The sequence below is a fragment of the Terrapene carolina genome, unplaced genomic scaffold, assembly GCF_002925995.2.
Source record: "Terrapene carolina triunguis isolate 2854851 unplaced genomic scaffold, T_m_triunguis-2.0 Scaffold629, whole genome shotgun sequence".
NCBI lineage: Eukaryota > Metazoa > Chordata > Testudines > Emydidae > Terrapene > Terrapene triunguis.
Window position 1 is genome coordinate 12,838,193 of NW_020664980.1, and position 19,417 is coordinate 12,857,609.

Genomic DNA, 19,417 nt, shown 5'->3' on the forward strand with positions numbered 1-19,417 from the left:
TAAGGGCATTTGAATCTTGTGGTGTGATACCAGGATTTAACAGTACTAGTACTCTTAGACTTTGGTATTTTTATCTTCAAAATAAAATTATAACTTTCAAGCAATGGCATCCAGATTTTGGGGAGTGTAAATAACTTAAGATGTTTCAAGCAGAAAACTTGTCTGAGTCAGGAAAAGTGGGATGAACGCAAAGCCTTGTAGTTTCCTAGGGCAGCAAAGTTGATTAAAGGTCTGTGTAAACTTTTTTCTCCTACTCCAATAGGTTACCTATAAGCCCCCAGTACCAACAGGAGAGGTTTATTTTGTGGAAAACTTTGATAAGGGAACCCTGGAAGGGTAAGTGAAATCTTCAAGATGATTTAATGTAAATGACTTAGTCAGTTTGGACCTTCAATAAGGTGTAATGAAATACAACTTTTCCAGAGCACCCGTTCTTGAATAGCTAATGTTCATATGACTAGAGTTCAAATGACCCCCTATATAACCACCTTACTATACATTTCTCTTAACCTTCATATCTCTTGAAACCTTGGAGGATGTTCAAATAAGCATTTGTTAGGTGCCCATTAAGAGGGGGAATGTACCATGTGCACATACAGAATCACGTAAGCTGGCTTTCAGTAGCCTCTCTTGGTAATATGACAAGATGGAGATAATGGCGCTACAAGCACTATCCCTAGTGGAGTACTGATAATAGGATCACTGGTACAAAGCCGCTTTGATGCCTTCTTCTGAATTTGCTCCATGTGTTGGAGAACTTAGCGCAGAACTCCCAAAGAGACTGATCAATGATGGGGTTCAGAATACAGTAGGGTCTAGTTAAAGGGTAGCCCTTGCAGTGGCTGGGTGTTTCTTTAGAGGTGGCTTTGTATAACAGTCTGTAACTGTATGGCTATCCCTTACCTCTGCTGGGGATATCATTTCAGATGGGTTCTTTCCAAGGCCAAGAAGGATGACACAGATGATGAAATTGCAAAGTATGATGGTGAGTGCCATCTAGCTTTTGTTCAAAAGGTATATATATTTTTTTGGTTGTCTGTACTGCAGAGCTAGACTTGAGGTGCAAATCTTACCCTGACTAAACACTCATGAGAATATCCTACATATGAAAAATGGGTGGGCATTTGGGTGTTGTTTTTAGCTACTGATGTCCAGTGAGCTGTGGCTTTTGCAGCAAGTCCTCCTGAGTGTTGAAATGTGTTCCGTTCCTAATAAATTCAAATTTCATCTTTTGAAGGCTAGTCTGTACACCAATTTCTAACTTGAGTAATAGAACTGAATGTGACTTCTGGAAATGCTGTTATAACCCATATTGTATAGAATAACAATTTAGTTTCTTGTTAAAGTTCATTAAAATAAGAAAACAAGGAATTGTGGGTTCTAATAGTAATGAAATGGTGTATGTTCCTTGCAGGTAAATGGGAAGTAGAGGAAATGAAGGACACTAAACTTCCAGGGGACAAAGGACTTGTACTGATTTCCCGGGCCAAGCATCATGCGATCTCTGCCAAACTGACAAAACCCTTCATATTTAATACCAAACCCCTCATTGTACAGTAAGTGGAAAATAATAAGTGTACTGCACCAGAAAGGGCAGGTGGCTGTTAGCGGCTTGTTCCAGAATTACAGAGTTTGGTTGACCAAACAGTAGTAAAGCATGGTAGCCCATTACCACTCAGAATATTGGCTACCACTCTTGCATGCAAATACATAAATAAAGGGGTATTGTAGTGTACAATAACTTTCCATTTCAAGTTCTTGGAGATGCTGCTTTTTCCGTCTGAATAAACTAGCTGTGTCTGAATTTCTGGAAATTAGCCTTTCCTTGCAGTGTGACACTGACAGCTACAGTTGTTTCCACTTCTATGCTACAGCTGTAATAGCAGGGGCCTAGTGAACTGACTTGTCTGTTGTGATTGATAGGAGGAGTAAAACAGTTAGCAGGGGCTATGTAAAGACAATTCATGAGTGAATAGATTTTTGTCCAGCAAATTGTCCTTTCTTTCTCTTTCCCTGGTAGCAAGGCAAACCCAGCTTGTTAGTGGTCTTCAACTGATGCAGCTCTTTTGCCATGGGACACACAAAGCTTGTCCAATTTAGCAAAAATTGTTAGATTGGTCATGGCAGATATACAAGAATCCAGACTTTATTGGGAGTAGCTGATCTGTGGGACTTTTCCAGCAAGAAAGGAGGGTAATCAGCTCATCAGTTTGCATGAGATAAGGAGTTAATCATTCTGCCTGTTGCCTAGCTGTTTACTTTGTGGTTCTTATGTATCTGCCTAAGATCCATTATGAAATGTGGGAAACACTAATTTAAAAAACCTTTCTAATTTGTATGGAAGCTCTGTTACATCCTTATATGAAGGCAATGCTGTCTAGTTCATTCCATGTACTATAATGTGCCCTCTACTTCTCTGCCCAAAATGAAAATTAGGTATGAAGTGAATTTCCAAAATGGGATTGAGTGTGGCGGTGCCTATGTGAAGCTGCTTTCTAAAACCGCTGAGCTGAACCTGGTGAGTGGTGTGCATGCTGTTTAGTTACTACTCCCCAAAGACAAGCCTGTCTTTCTCTCGCTCTTCCCCAAAGAAACTCTTATGATCCTAATGGCCTGAAGGCAGTTGTTTGTGTTTAGGGGCAGACTTGCAAAAGTAGTCTGCACCCAGAAGCTTGCATTGTCCTTAGTGGGAGCAGATGGATGCTGAATTCTTCTGAAAATCTGGTTACCGCAATTGACTCTGGGATGCTGTAGGTGCTGAGCATTCCAGCCCTTCCCCCATAAGAATCCACAACATTCTTTTTAACTGCCACACACTTTTGGGATGTCTTTCTTTCCTCTCCCTCTTACTATAAGAGTAGCAATCTCATATGGGAGGTCTGTAGAGGGCACACTAAATCCTGTATCTTGTACATTTCCCTTTAGCCATTTCACAATTAAACTGTACTCTTTATGCGGAGGGAAGTTGACTGACTGGGATTAGACAGTTGTCTTCTAAAGTGAGTTCCAGAGAGGGTCTGCAAAGAGAAATAGACTAAGATGATCCTAATCGTATTTCTCTACACCAGACTTCTTACATTCCAATCCACTTGTAAGGAGCGTGGTGTCTGAAGTACTAGAGACTTGCCGCTTGTAGGATGCGCTAGCAGGATGTACTATGTGCAGTAAATGTCTTGGACTAAACACATCTTGTTCCTGGCCCATGGGCCACTATTCCAGCAGCATTATCTGAAAGATAAAATTGAGAGGATTTTGTGTACAGCAGCTACTGGATATTTTTAATCAAAGCCCTCCAGTTTTCTGTAGGCTTCCCCTTCACTGTTTTGTCAAAATCTTTCTTGATACAGATCCACATCTGACCAGGATATGCCATTCAAGATGTGAAAGGCCACTTAATGATTGTGCAATCACTTCTTCAGTTTTGTGAACTGAATGCGTGAATAGGGTCAGTGAGAGTAGACAAGCTTGTTTGCAATGATTTTTGTTAAAGGGATGGCGTTAACAGACATCTAGTTAATTCTTACAGCTTCATATAATACATCAGCCCTGTGCTTGGTACTAACTTTTGTGGTTTTTCAGCTGAGTTTACTCTGTTAATGCCTCTTATGTTCCCTGTTGTGAGAGAGAACTACCCAGACTGGGAAACTGAATGTACAAGGGAAACGAAGAGACTGACTAGACACAGCAATGTCAAAGGCACAGTAAAGATTTCAGTTTCTTTCAGTGCTGATAATGGCTGTTGACAATAGTTTTGTTTTAAAAACAAAACTTTTGCATTGTGGGGTTTCTGTGACTTGGAATTTTTTAAATTGATGTCTAGCTAATCTAACAGGTTATTTTACATTTGCACAACTTGATGGCTTGATGCTTTTAATCTTGCCTGTCACTCTTGAAAACTGCCTTCTACTAATTAGGGAAAAGTAAAGACAGTTGGACAGGATGACGGAAAATGCAGGGCCCAGCTAAGCATCAGTAGGGAGATGGATTGGATTGTCCTAACTAGCCTCTTCCACTTCAAATTTCTGTGACTGTATCAACCATCTGTTGCTGGTTTTGATCTCAAGTATAATCAAGCAGCTTAATGAGTGAAGTACATTTGCGGTGAACACTGTGTTGTTTAAACTTGAACTCTAGAATGATTTATTCCAACTGTTCTCTTTAAAGGATCAGTTTCATGACAAAACTGCCTACACAATCATGTTTGGTCCTGATAAATGTGGAGAAGATTATAAATTACACTTCATCTTTCGGCACAAGAACCCCAAAACCGGCAAATATGAAGAGAAGCATGCAAAGCGTCCAGATGCAGATCTGAAAACCTACTTTACTGATAAGAAGACCCACCTCTATACTCTGGGTAAAGCAACCATAAACTTGGGGGAGGGGATTGTTTAAAAAAAAAAAAAAAAAAGTACAGATCCCAAAAAGTTTGAGGGTGAACATTTATTTTGTGTTTTTGGTGCAAGAGAAATGGAAAGGAGTCCTAAAACAGTAACTGAATATACTATGTATGTGGACATCATACAACTAAAACATCCATTCTCAATCCTCATATGCAAAAATTGTTCGTTCTTTGTTCTGTTCTTCCGTGCAAGAAATCTCATCAAGGAGCATGCACTGCTTTGAGTCTTAACTCTTGCAGGGAAAATATGGGACTCTGAACTTGGTAGGTAAAGGAGAATTGGCTTTCCAAATATGGTCTTAAATACCTTAACTTATAGTATAATGATATGCATTCCGTTACTGACTTGGGATCTCACGTGCTCTCTAGTTGCGTGCATAGCTATCCGTTCTGTAACTTTTGGGGACAGTAGGCTCTAAACTCCGGAGGAAATAGCAATGCTGCATCTACCTGGGACAAAGTGTTAGAAGCCCTCCTTTCAGGCAGCTGTTTCAATATGTTATTTTAATTGGCTTTCATTTTCACTGGCTGTTCCATTGAGGTTTTCAGAGCTGAAAAAGTCAGATAGGGAAAATGCATTGGAGAGTGAAGGCCGGTCACACCCATGGTTAAAATAGTGATAGGAGCATAAGAATTGCCACACTAGATAAGATCAGTGGTTGTGGTACAATATTCTGTCTACAGCTGGGGCTATCATCAGAAGCCCCAGAGAAATGTTCAAGGAGCCCTGCAGTAGGAATAACTTACCTTATAGGGACAGTCTCTTCCTAACACCTATCTGTTGAAGGCTGGCTAATGCCCTTAACTATGAAGGAGTTACTCCTTTCAGAACTCTTGGTTTAGTTCTTAGTCCTGTTATCCTAATTCTGAATGTTCTTATTGGCCATATGAATATTGAATCCTGCTAAGATCTTACACTCTTAGCTTGGGCCTACACTCTGCTAGGCAGCTATCGGCTTTGGAGCGCTGACTTCTACAACTGCACAGCCAGATCTTCTCCTTTAGAATCCGCTTTTCTAGATATTTTGCTGCTAGAGAGGGGACTTACCCATAATCTGTATGCGGCTAGTAATGAAACAAGGCTCCTGACTGCATGAATGAAAGCAGTATAGAAACACTGAGCTGCTGTCTCACTGATTTCAAGATTAAACACTGAGTTTTGTTTTTCTGCATTTCTTCTTTGTGCAGAATAGAACGTGGAGCTGTGCTCCGAGACTGACTAACTGAAGGGGGAGCTTTCTAAGCAGTGTAGGCAGGTGTGGGATCTATTCTTAAAAGTGACTTAAAAAAAAAAAAGCATAGTGGGGTCCAGTGTGTTGTGGTCTCAATTATTTCTTTATCAAATGTGATGGATATATGTATAAAAAGGACACTCTAATTGCTGGTCCAGATTGAAACTGGGTTTGTCTAACTTCATGCCTCATTGCCAGTAATAAAGAGATCCTTGGTGAACTTATCAAACCTCCCCCACCCCCTCCCTTTGACAGTTGGGAACTTGTTAAACAGTTCTGTTGATGGATGGGGCAGAATAGAATCCACAATTCTGCTAGTTTTACATGTGATGACTCTGCAAGGCTAAAAGGAGTGTAAAGCTTTTTAATTTCACAAAAGGCCAGAGGTGGGGCCATGAATTTATACAGAGCAGATCCATTAAGGGTGGTGCAGGTTTTTTCCACAGTTACTTTTCAAGTAAATAAGGAATTACAGTTTTCAGTCTTTAAAGTTCCTGTCCTTTCTGTTAAGAAAATAATCAGGCTTTGCCACTTCTGTCTTCTTCTTTTTATTTTTTTTTTGTGGTGGGGGGAGAACCTGATAAATCGCACTATACTAGGTTCTTCTCTTTATAAGTAGGGTAACAGGTGTGAGTGTGTATAGAGCAGAACTTTTTCCAGATGTAATTGATTTGAGGGGGCTATGTAATACTCAAGCCTATTGGATATCCAGAGTAAGACTCTCCATAAAAATCTTTTGTCTTTATTCCTCGACACAAGACTAAATAGGTTATTTGTTTCCCTTTGGCAGCCCCATTTGGGCATCATTGTTTACTGTGGAGGTAACTTCAGCTAGAAGGATGATTGTTATAGTTTTGAGGTTTGGAAAAGGACGGTAGAGTAGAAAGTGGCAGTGAGATTCTGTAGAGCTCAATTTTCTCCTTATGTTAGCCAAAAAGGCTCCATTAACTCTCTTCCTCCCTGTCCCTATACGTCCAGTCTTGAATCCTGATAATAGTTTTGAAGTCCTGGTTGATCAGACTGTGGTGAATAGTGGGAATCTCTTAAATGATGTGACTCCTGCTGTGAATCCACCCCGAGAGATTGAGGACCCAGATGACCAGAAACCAGAGGACTGGGACGAGAGACCCAAGATCCCAGACCCAGATGCTGTTAAACCAGAGGATTGGTGAGTAGCTTGGGTGGTGGAATTGGGGAAAGCTGTTGCTAGATAACCAAGTGCTGGTCTAAAACAGTTCTTAGCTGGTCATTTGTCCATTTTATTTTTTATTTTGTAGTCCCGTGTTCTCAAGTTAACTGGCTAATGTTGGCCAGTCTAACATTGGACATGCAGTCATGTGTGTCTTAAGCTATTTATCTGTTTAAACAATAGCTAAGCTTGGCAGAACTCAATGTTTATCTTTTATAATTTGGACGAATGATTATTTTTAAGATTTTTTTTTTAATTTTTATTTCAATTTTCACAATTTGTGGAAATTATGGGGGTCAGACAATTATTTAATGAGTAGACATTGAGATTCAAAAAGTTAATGCTTTAACTGTTAAAACGCACATTGTCAAAACATACATTAATTTATGGCTATTTACTTTAAGTTCTGAAGCAACATTTTTCTTTGTCTATCTCTATATTTTGATTGACGGGAATATTTTTTGTCAGTTTGTGTATATGGTAAAATTGATGTTTTATTTAGATAGTTACCTGTAAAAATTGAATTACTCCAAGCCTAACCGTAGCATCTGACTGGTGGTAGACTGCAGATTGATTCCGTGCCTTTGCACTTGAATGAGTGTCAGCACTAATTAACATTGGCAAGCCAGGTAACATTTATATGGAGTTCCTTGCTTAGCCATAGATGTGCTTCATTTGATGTCTGATCAAGCATGGGATCAAGTGCTAGAACACTTAAAGAATACCTGGAGCTTATTTTGACAAAAAAGCTCTTGTGATGGGGATCAAATGGCCAGTTTGAAATCTGACACCTTCAATCCAGATAGCCATTGAGAGACTGACAGTTATGAACATGAGTGACCATACTGGGTCAAAGGTCCATCTAGCCTAGAATCCTGTCTTCCGACAGTGGACAGTGCCAGATGCTTTAAATGCAATGAACGTAACATGGCAGTTATTGAGAGATCCATCTACTGGCAGTTAGAGGTTCAGGGAAACCCAGAGCATGGGGTTGCATCCCTGACTATCTTGGCTGATAGCCATAAATGGACCTCTCCTCCATGAATTTACCTAGTTCGTTTTTGAACTCAGTTATGCTTTTGGCCTTCACAACATCCCCTGGCAACTAGTTCCACAGGTTTGCTGCATGTTGTGAAGAAGTACTTATGTTCTTGTCTTTAACCTGCTGCCTGTGAATTTCATTTGGTGACCCCTGGTTCTTGTGCTTGGGAAGGGATAAATAATACTTCCTTATTACTTTCTCCACACCATTCATGATTTTATAGACTTCTATCATATCTCTTTTCTAAGCTGAACAGTCCTAGTTTTTTTTACATCTCTCCTTATATGGAAGCTGTTCCATACCGATGATAGTTTTTGTTGCCCTTTTCTGTATTCAAGATGTGGGCGTACCATGGATTTATATAGTGGTATTATGATTTCTGTTTTATCTATCCCTTTCCTAGTAGTTCTTACCATTGTTAGCTTTTTTGACTGCCGCTGCACGTTTGTTTTCTGAAAACATCCATGATAACTCCAAAAATCTTTCTTCGGTAGTAACAGCTAATTTAGACCCTATCATTTTGTGTGTATAGTTGAGATTTGTTATCCACTTAATATTAAATTAAGTGTGCCATTTTGTTGGCCAGTCACCCTGTTTTGTGAGAGCCTGTTGTAACTCTTTTCAGTTAGCTTTGAACTCTCTTAATAACTTTGTATCATCTGCAAACTTTGCCACCTCACTGTTACCCCCTTTTCCAGAGCAATTATGGATATGTTGTCTTCTGTTCTTGATAGTCATAAAATGCTAAATCAACACAATTGAATTTTGATTAGTGTTCCCTTGTCAATTTGACTAATGACATATGGTAAATAATTAGAAGTTCGGGGGTAATAGAATTAGGTCCTGAGAGAGAACACATTTTTACTGGGTACAATACATCACATATTCGCTCATTAACATGCTTTCCCTGGGCTGCTTCTTTCTGAAGATACATGAAATGTTATCACTTCCCTCCATTGTGTTGGGAGGAATGTGCACTGAGACAAATAAAGGAATAGGAGCTTCATCTGACTAACATGGTGGGGTAGCAAAAAAACTTCCACAGTTACTACCTAGCCTTTTCATATTCAAAACATAATTGCTCGATCAGTTGGTAGTCCTCTTCATATACTCATTGTCTTAAGAATCAGGCTAGATGAGGATCTGTATCTAGTGCAACAGTGTCTTAAGCCTTATGGTGTGTGTGGTTTTTTTTTTTTTTTTGGCAAACCTTTTTGGCAGGAATATATAATAGCAACTTTGTATCTCTTTCCGAAGGGATGAGGATGCTCCTGCAAAGATTTCAGATGATGATGCTGTGAAGCCAGAAGGTTGGCTGGATGACGAACCAGAATATGTAGCTGATCCTGATGCAGAGAAACCAGAGGACTGGTATGCAGTCACTAGACTTCCATTTGTCTAGCTTGTATGAAAGCAGTAATTGCTGTGCGTCAGTTTATCGGATACTCATTTTGTGACCCAAAGGCACTGACTGGGTTTCAGGAGTATAATGTGGCACTTGAGCTACCATGGACCAGACACAAACTGTTAGGGGAAGGTGTTGCTGTGATGGACTTCCCTGGGGTGCATCCTGGAACGGGGGTACTGCTGAGCCCTCTGTCTCACCATCCTGGGCTCCCTTGCTCACTGTGATGCTGTGACAAGCTGCAGACTCCTCCAGATCCTGCTCTTACACAAACATTCATAAGCAGGGACACCCCCAGCTGCAGTTACATGAACGCTTTTCCTAGCCACTAATGAGCTAACAATAGAGGCTCCAGCCAATCCCCCTCCCCAGCCTAAGACCCCAGAGCTGTACCGTCTTGCTCTGGTCAAAAGCCTGACCAGTGTAAGTTTATTTCCCAGTCCACCCCCCCATTAATGTGGAGAGGACAATGCACCAGCCCCTGCTCTTGAGTAGATTTCCCTTTTTGCACTTCAAACACACTGTTTTAGATAAAAATATAAAACAGATTTATTAACTACAGAAAGATTAGTAATAGCATACAGATAAAGGTTGGTTACCTAAAAAATAAACAAAATTGCAATCCAAATTCTATACCCTAGACAGGATTTGAATCAAGTAGTATCTCACTCTGATAGTATAAGCAGTTTACAGATCTTTCATACATAGGCTGGGATTCATTCTTTCCTGCCTGGGACCACCTTCCCCAGTTCAGTCTTTGTTCCTAAGGTGTTTCCAGGTGTTGAGTTGTAGGGGGAGTGAGGCCCAGTGGTGATGTCACTGCCCCCTTTTATAGTGTCTTCCATGTGGAGAGAACTTTTGTTCGAACTTCCAAGCAAATCCCCCTGCACAGTTTGTGGAAAAGTACAGGCACAAGATGGAGTCCAGAATCACATGATTTAGTCACATGCCCTTACATGCTTTGATGAGTCATAGCAGCCATTAATCATATACTGGCTGAAGCATCCACAGGAAAGCCCATCAAGTGAGGATAAGCTTTTCCCATGGCCCATTGTGTTCATAGATGGGTCAGTATCGTGAATAGTCCACTCCTAATGTGCTGGCTAAACTGAATGTAAACTAACTTGTGGGAGTTACCCAGGAGCAAGCACATTTGAAATACAGATGCAGAGTCAATATTCATAACTCCAGATACAAAAATGATACATGCATACAAATAGGATAATCATATTCCGCAAACCATAACTTTTCCATTGACACCTCACGTGACATATTTTGTACAAGATACATGATGATTATATCACTATGGTGAATCCTTGTGTGGTCTCTTTGGGGCAGCATCATCTTTTGGTTCTGGCACAGTGGTATCCTGGTCCATGACTGAGGCTCTTAGGTGTGGTTTCCATCCATAGAACTCTTTACTTCTTTACTTTGAGGATGGGGATGATACTTTACAATGTAGAAGTGGTAAGGAGCGCCGCCCCCCCTTTGTTCTAGGTCTTAAAAAAAACAAAAAACAAAAAAAAAAAAAACCACTTCCCCCTAATGAGTTTGCTTTTCCAGGGATGAGGATATGGACGGAGAGTGGGAGGCACCTCAAATTGCAAATCCCAAATGTGAGTCAGCCCCTGGCTGTGGTACCTGGCAACGACCTATGATTGACAATCCCAACTACAAAGGCAAATGGAAGCCTCCTATGATTGATAACCCCAACTACCAGGTAGGTCTTATGCTTCTAGGTAACTTGCTGGCCAGAATCAGAACACTGCTCCCTCTTAGGGTATACCAGTTTACTAAGCAATACAGAAAGACAAGAGACTTCTCATAGTCTCTGTAAAGTGGTGGCATAACCAGGAATGCAAATCACATAACCTCAATCCTTGTGCACTCTAAGGGGACAGGTTCAACTTTTTATTCCCCTTAATAAACAAATAAATGTCACAACTTACCCATGAAAGCGAAAAAAATGAAGCTCACAGCTGCTGCAGCAGGGGAATGTTTAAATGGGGATGGAGTGGGGGAGAAGCTCTTCTAAATATTTTTCCCAGGAAGATTTGTAGTTGGTTTGTAAACCTCTTTACATAATAAAGATTTACTTAATTTAACTGACTATCCATTGTAATCAGGAATGCAACTTTTTTGTTACAGGTGTGGGGAAACAAACTTTTTTGTTCCCCTCCCAAGTTTTCCGACCCAAATAGAAAAACAAACTTTGTGTGGTGCATGATGCTGAGTTTTCTTTGCCTTCTCCAGGGAATCTGGAAGCCCAGGAAGATCCCAAACCCAGATTTCTTTGAAGATCTAGAACCTTTCAAAATGACTCCCTTCACTGCTGTGGGCCTTGAACTATGGTCAATGACCTCTGACATCTTCTTTGACAACTTTATCATCTGTACAGACCGAGTTGTGGCAGAAGATTGGGCCAATGATGGTTGGGGTCTAAAAAAGGCAGCTGATGGTGCTGCTGAGGTGAGGAGCAAAAGTTTATTTTTGTATACTTCTAACAATAAAAAATGGTATCTGTTTCTTGTCTAGAAGAGCTTCAAGCTCCTCTAGCTTTCACTCTTACAAAAAACTATGCTGCTAGTCCTTGTTTAAAGCACTTTTTTTTTTTTTCCAAACATGATCTGATACAAGCTTTCAAATTGAAGGATATAATCTTCTCTACCAAAGAGTATCTCTTATGGATTTTTCCTGTTCAAATGTAATGTATTTTAGTACGTTTTTTTAAAAATAGTTTTTTGGGGGGGTGTGGCGGCCTTCATTGAAAGCCGGACTCTTTTTTTTTTTTTTTTCTCCCTGTCTTTTTACTATTGGGAGCATAACTTTTTAATCTTGGCCATGACAAATGGCCATCCTCATAGCCTACTGTTGCATGTTTATAATCTTTATTTTAGATTGTGCGAATATTGTTCCACATACTTTTCTGACTTCAGAAGACTAAAATCATTCATAGAAGACTAAGCTTGGGGGAGGGACCATCTGTTTGAACAGTGCCAAGCACAGTGGTGTTCTGGTTCATGATTTAGCGCTCCTAGGTGCTACAATAAAGCAAATAATTAGCTTTTGCAATACAGACTAATTCTGTATATATTATGAGGCTGTCCCTACTAAGTATGACTGGAGACAGTTACCAGTCCCCACGGGTAGCCATAAAACTTGCTGCGTACAGGAGTAAGAGAACTAAATACACAAGCCTTCAAGATTCAATTTATCTTCTAGCCTGGTGTTGTGGGCCAGATGATGGCAGCTGCTGAAGAGCGTCCCTGGCTGTGGGTAGTGTACATCCTAACTGTGGCTCTACCTGTGTTCCTTGTTGTCCTCTTCTGCTGTTCTGGAAAGGTATGAATTTCCTTCTGAAATATCTAGAAATAGGTCAAATGCGGTTGTGCAAGAACCTGAAAATGGGCAGTTGTTTATTGTGGGACTCTTCTGACAAATTCTAGAAACAGCCAAGCGCTGCAGAGTACAAAAAGACTGATGCTCCTCAACCTGATGTGAATGAGGAGAAAGAGGAGGGAAAAGACAAGGCAGAGGAAGAGGAGGAAGAGGAGGAGGAAGCGGAATCAAATGAAGACAAGCAGGGTAAGCATAATGGAGGCTTCTTGAAATGGGGTAGGAACCTGGAATTGACTTTCTCTCATGTAGAAAATGAGGGCAGTAGTATTGGTAGACCTAGACTGAAGTCAGTGGAGAACTTAAGGTGAATCATTTCTCCCTAGACAACAAAACATAAATTCATTTAATTCTTGATGTTTGATTGGTTAGAAGAGAAGCAAAAGAGTGATGCTGATGTTGGAAGTGCTAGTCAAGAGGAGGAGGAAGATGAGGAGGAAGAGGAAGAAGATGGAAAACCCACATCAGAGGTAAAAGCAAAATTTTGGTGCTCTCTGAGTAGAAGTGATGATCATGTAGGTGGTCCACTAGTGATATTTAATGATTACATAGCTTAAAAAAAGTGAGGCAACTTTTAAAAGACATGATCCAACTCCACTGGCATGTGAAAAAAATATAGTTGAGCTTAGTCCATGGTGGGTTAAAAAATTCTGATGGATACTCTGCAATTTGAGGCAATGCTAATATAAGAACTTGAGACTAAAGATATGAAAACAGGGGAAAGGGTATAACCCGTGTCCTGGTCTATACTAGTTCCCATAGTAAAATGGGTTCTAATGGGCTATGATGCCTGAAATATTGGAGAAGCCAAAAGAGGGGACACTTGCCTAGAGTCACTGCACTACTACAATGATGGGCAGGATATGAGAACATAGGTAAACTTGTAAAGCTCTTATACTTACATATATCAGTTTCCCAAACGGGAGGGGCATGCCCCCCACAAGAGCAGCACTATGAGGTTATTGTGGGAGCAAGGACCTGATGGGGCTGCGATAAAGGGGAGGGGGCTTTGTCTGACAGGTTAAGCAGTTAATTCTTTGTGTGGGTGACCTCACTGCAGGGGCCAGGCTCCCTGCCCCTCTCACTCATCCACTGCCACAGCTACCCAACTGACAGTTACCCTCCTCTGCTGGGAAGGCCATGGGTACTCCGCAAGCGGAGAGCCAGAGGGTGCACCCAAGGAGTACTGACACAATCTGTACCTCTCCCAACCCTTCAGCCTGGGAACATCAACTTCTTCTGCCAGATAGAGCCTGCACAGGGGAACTGAAGGACCAGGTTCAGGAGGTGGGCTCTATTGGGCAGGGGGTCCCAATACTCATGGGGTGCAGTTTTCTGAGGTGTTTATGATTTGGCTAGTACAAAATCCAGTAATCTTTAGTAGTGGCACTGGGATGGACAAGATGATCCAATATTGGTCCTTAAATCTTATATAGACTTTGCAATTTTGAACAGTACCAGAATCACTAGTGCAGCAGTTCTCAAACTTTTGTACTGGTGACTCCTTTCACATAGCAAGCCTCTGAATGCGACCCCCCCCCCCCTTATAAATTAAAAACACTTTTTTATATATTAACACCATTGTAAATGCTGGAGGCGAAGCGGGGTTTGGGGTGGAGGCTGGCAGCTTGCGACCCCCCCATGTAATAACCTTGTGACCCCCTCAGGGGTCCCAACCCCCAGTTTGAGAACCCCTGGACTAGCGTGTGTATGTGGAATGAAATCCTCCAGTTTATACAGAGCAGCAGCAAAGCACTACCATACCAATATGTTTCATTCCTGTTTTGGGGGAGACCTTTTCTAGAGGTGAAAGAATAGTTGAGCCTTCCTATCCAGTGTGTTTGGGTGGCTTTTTCATATTGGCCTGACTGCTGCCATATAGTAGGTGTGGTGTGTACTGAATCTATGGTAAGACTCCCACTGAAGTCAGTGGAAGTAGTTAACTTCATTGAACACTCTGGAAAATCTTGCCCTCAACCATCTTGCTGCTCTACTCAGGCAACCAGCAAGGATTCCTACTGCTGCAATGGATTTTTGAAGTACCGTATATACTCGCTCATAAGCCAAATATTTTTGGTAAAAAAGTGATGCATCAAAGAGCGGGGGTCGGCTTATAAACGGGTCTACACCAAAATTTGATGATTTTAAACTCTATGGAATCATTGTATTGAATATCTAATACATTGTCGTTTTACCTGGCGTGTTCGCAGGCATGGAGCCCCTCAGCTCCCAATGGCCGCGGTTTGCTGTTCCCAGCCAATGGGAGCTGCGGGAAGTGGCGTGCCGACCTGCCAGCGGCTTACCCTAACCGGCCAGGAGCCAAAGTTTGCCAACCCGTGAAATATAGGGTCGGCTTATGAAAGGGTCATACAATTTTTGCTTTTTTACCTAACCTTCTTGGGGGGGTCGGTTTATAAACGAACAGGCTAATGAACGAGTATATACGGTAGTTGTATTTAATATCTGACAAAGCTACATTGGTACCCAAATATCTCCTCTGTAGAGTAGTATAACTTATCCTTTAATATTGCAAAGAGGTGGGCTGGAATAATGGCAGCAGCCTGCAGAAATTAGAAGTCTGCTAGTAAGTAGTTGCCCTGTAGAGAGAGCAAGAAATGGTGGTTGGCCCAATCACAGTAAAAGACAAGGGTCTGTTTGAGCATAAAACCAGTAAGCCAAGAAATGAGGACACACACTTTCTGCTGTAGTTATAGGGAATTTGGAATGCGTGCATTCATGGTAGCAAAGCATTTTCCTCTTAGAATGCATCACAGTATAAGAACCAAATTTTACAGTGAACTTTCATTGTGAAAACAAAAGAAGATCACAGTTCATCTAAACTTGAGAGTAAATACTGTGCATCAGCCCGGAAAAGTGGGTTAGCAGTTACAGGGGAAAAAACAAAGTGGAAGCTTTGCTAATTGTTGTTTTTGTGAAAAGTTTATTCTATTTCCAATGTATTATTGCAGTAGTTTACAACTGTTAATTTGTAGATTAACTTTAGAGTATTTCCTAACCTTAATAACAAATTCAGAGGAAAAGACTAGACTTTTTTTTTTTTTTTTTTACCTGATTTTCACTTTCTTTCAATACTGCAGGAGGAAGAAAGCATGAATAGATTGAAAAAATCATAAGAACTTCATCTATGATTATATTTTCCCCCAACATGGTTCTGGGAGAGGACCTTGGATATCTTATGTTGAAATTCAGACAAACCTCAAGACTTCACCATCCGCAGGTTCCAGTCACACTATCCAATGTAACTGAGTGTCTAGCAGTAAAATATTTGCAATCATCTGTTTAAAAAGAACACCATTCCTGTAGCAAGATGCATTTAATGTAATGGGCTGTGGATTTTGGAATGTAACAAAACTAACCTTTTATTTTTGTTTTTAAATAGATTGGTAGAACTTTGCCAGTCTCTCAACCTTAGCTTAATTTAATGTATTAATCGATCAATGAAAAATAACAAATCTAGAAAAATACTAGTTGATGAAATGCAGTTTTTATAACTTTATTTTTTTTATAAACATGGAAATTCCTGGCAATGCCTGTATATCCCTTAAATTTGGTCATCATGTTAGCTGTCAGTGGCTACATTGACCTTTTTTTTTTTTTTTTTTTTAAAACCCTCTCAAATAAGGAAATTAGGGGTGGGAGGGAAGTTAAAGTCCATGTAAAGAAACTATATAACTAAGATGTGTGAATATTCCCAAGAAAGCCCTCTCATGTTCTTGTTGAGGGAGAAGCATAGGTAGGCAATGAAATAAGCGTGTTGCCCGTGGCTGTTGCCCAGTTAAGTGTTCACAATTGGCTTAAGATAGTGGGGGGTAGGTTTTACTATGGTACTTAGTCTTGCAAGACTCACGGAGGCCGGATGTCTGATTTCTTTAGTTCTTGAGCTCTTCACAATAGGGCAGTGGCTGTCTGGGTTTACAAAAAAAAAAAAAATTTCTCTTCCTCCGGCCCTAGCTTTCTCTGCTACTATGCAGCTTCTTCAGAGTGTAGGTTGGCCTCCATTGCTGAAAACTACTTTATGCTTGGCTCACTATCAAACTTTTATAAGTGGGTTGTTTTTTGGTGGGGCAAAAGGGTGTGTTTGTTTTTTAAGCTACACCTACTTCTTTCCAGGGTCCAAACACTGGATACGACACTGTCCCTAATCTCCTTATTGTTGCCCTGTATGTAAACTCCTGCACAGAGACAGGGAGGTGGGAAAAGAATAGACAAGTAGACCTAAAGACTCATATCAGAAGCAAAGATGTCAGTATTTGTAGATGGGAAAGGCGCATGTGTAATAACCTACCTGGTATGTGTAACCATTTGAGTCTTTCATCTGCTTTTCATGTAACAGTTGCATTCTAAATTATATTGTGACTATAGGGGGTTCCAAATCCAGTTAAATAAATTTTTTTTTTAAAAGTCATGTCTAGTATATTATACTGTTGTTCTAAAGTTTTTTGTTTCTTTGTGGAATGCAAATGACCACCACCAGAGCATACCTCTAAGAGGGTAGACTCTGATGCTTTCATTAGTGTACCAAAATGTATTAGGGAGGGAAGGTTAATGTCTACATAGACTAGCTTTTTGCCCTTTTGTTCAAAATAACTTTAAATGTCCTAAATTGCTCTCCTTGCACTGAATAGAAACACTCCCATGTTCCATTTGTATTTTTGTTTAGGGTAGGGTAGAAGGTGAAGAACAGTCTAGAAAAAAACATTACCCCAGTTTTTAAAAACCATCTTACCAATATCTAACATTTAAAAACAGAAACTCTGGCTGCCTGTCCTTAACCAAGAGAGTTGTTGGTGTTTTTGTTTTTTTTTAAATACCAGTGACCGTAAATGCATAGCAGGATTGCTTGACTGCTCTGTAGTGTGCAAATAGAACATGGTAAGTTTAAACTTCTGTTTAGAACTACTTACTCCAAATCAGACATCTCTTCAAACACTTTTTTTAAACACTGCATCTTACCCTCTCCAAAATAGCTTCTGCCTTGCTGTTGGAAGCTGTCATGTTTTATAGGCACTGCTTTTAATTTAATTCTTCTTGGCTCTCAAGATAGTTTTTATAGAGGAGCGATACTATTCATGACTTAGTCCCTCCCGGATAAAAATAGGTGTAGATAAGTTTGCCAATTCATAGATGGCCTCTAGTGTTCAGCTACCATCTCGAGCACAATTTACAAACCTATTTTAATGCAATTCAGTTAATGCTGTTTTTATCTTCATGTACAAACTGCCTTAATTTCCAGTATCTTTCTCCTACACACATGCACTCTCTTCCAAAATACTACTAGAGGTGAAATTCTGAAATGCTTTTCAGACATCAGCTATTAAATGGTATTACATTAAAGCTGAATGTACAAGTCTTTCTGCTTCTACTGGACCTCTTTGAAAGGGTCTCCTGTTTGCATGTGATCGCTTTCTTTGGTGCCATAGTGTAAATTTTTTGAATAGTCACTACATTAAATGGTGAATCTCCACAATGGATAGAAAAACTACAGTTTTTAAGATCTTTGTCATGGCATCTAACTTTGCCTCCAGTGTTAAACTGCAAGCCTCTTTTGAATAGATAAAAGGATAAGATGCCAGTTTTGTTAAAAGGGTTGTCATTGTTAGCTATCCGCTTCCAGGTAAAAGGAGAATATATTTATTAAGGCTAACAGTATTTTCTGAATACCTGAAGCTTCAGTTGCCTCCCACCTGTGACTTGAACAGTTAGTGACTCTTAAAAGTACTTGGAAAGAAGTCTGCATTTTAGTAAGTGGAAGGCAGTTTGACTGCACATAAGTGCAGTGGTAAATGGATCTCTTGTAAAGGGTGGTCTTTGGTCTTAATATAGCAAAACCTGAATTATCTCACCTTTTTAATGAAGAAATGTGTTAGATAACTGGTTCTACAGAGCCAAAAGACTCTACCATAGATTCGAGTGTCAGACTGTTCACTTGGCATTTTTAATATCTGAAATAGTAAAGAGTATTTTGGAAATACTGAAAAATAGTTGTCTTGGAATTGTGATCAGTGAAAGGAGGTAAAGGAAATATAGCAAACTTACTGATATTTTCTTAGTAAGATGTAAGTGGGATGTAAACTGGCCTTTCAGAGTGTTTTGGTTATCCAGTGAATTAAAAGAACTTGAGAATGTGGATTTTAAAATGTATTTGACAGTGTCTAAGATTTGGATCTCTGGGATGGAGAGGGTATTCTTACAAATATTCATTACTGGTAAACAAGTTTTATCTCCTCTACATATGGCTCCACTCAACCTGTGGCAGCAAACATGGTGCTAGTGACCAGTTTCTCTGCACCCCTCTGCCATCCCCATATGCACTTATCTCTAAATGCCAGTATTGCCTCCATAAATGGTTTCAAAAGCAAAATCCTCAAGTGTTGCTAAATGAGAACTGTGACTTCTCTCACAGAAAAGTCTTGTCTGTTTGTTTGAAAAAGGATAATTGTAGATGCAGTATGCATATATAAATATATTGGATAAGTTATAAATGTAAGTTTACTCTGATTAATAAAGAAACTTAAATCTATACAGCTTTCTTTGTCTAATTGGCTAAAAAATAGCTAAAGGCTTTTATCTCTGGGATTTCAGTATCAAGGTAAAGGGGAGCTGCAGCCTTGCTTAATGGCTACTCTAACAACTAAGCAAAGGGCCACAGTGCCTTCAGCAGGTTCTACAGAACACCTGGAGAAAGGAGTAGCTACTGGAGCTGAATCCCAGATGGGATTTATTATAGGCC

The 19,417-nt window shown here is 40.1% G+C and overlaps 1 protein-coding gene across 1 annotated transcript in view; it reads left to right on the plus strand.

Moving 5' to 3' along the window:
- The window catches only part of CANX (calnexin), a 32,908-nt gene extending 13,701 nt beyond the window's left edge, over positions 1 to 19,207 (plus strand). Inside the window, exons 3-15 of the mRNA XM_024199768.1 lie at positions 263 to 336; positions 927 to 985; positions 1,415 to 1,556; positions 2,437 to 2,518; positions 4,165 to 4,357; positions 6,613 to 6,802; positions 9,123 to 9,236; positions 10,834 to 10,990; positions 11,524 to 11,739; positions 12,493 to 12,612; positions 12,717 to 12,855; positions 13,039 to 13,136; positions 15,765 to 19,207. Coding sequence (XP_024055536.1) covers positions 263 to 336; positions 927 to 985; positions 1,415 to 1,556; positions 2,437 to 2,518; positions 4,165 to 4,357; positions 6,613 to 6,802; positions 9,123 to 9,236; positions 10,834 to 10,990; positions 11,524 to 11,739; positions 12,493 to 12,612; positions 12,717 to 12,855; positions 13,039 to 13,136; positions 15,765 to 15,800 — 1,620 coding nt within the window. The 3' untranslated portion in view covers positions 15,801 to 19,207. The remainder of the gene's footprint in view (positions 1 to 262; positions 337 to 926; positions 986 to 1,414; positions 1,557 to 2,436; positions 2,519 to 4,164; positions 4,358 to 6,612; positions 6,803 to 9,122; positions 9,237 to 10,833; positions 10,991 to 11,523; positions 11,740 to 12,492; positions 12,613 to 12,716; positions 12,856 to 13,038; positions 13,137 to 15,764) is intronic.
- The last annotated feature ends 210 nt before the right edge of the window (positions 19,208 to 19,417 follow it).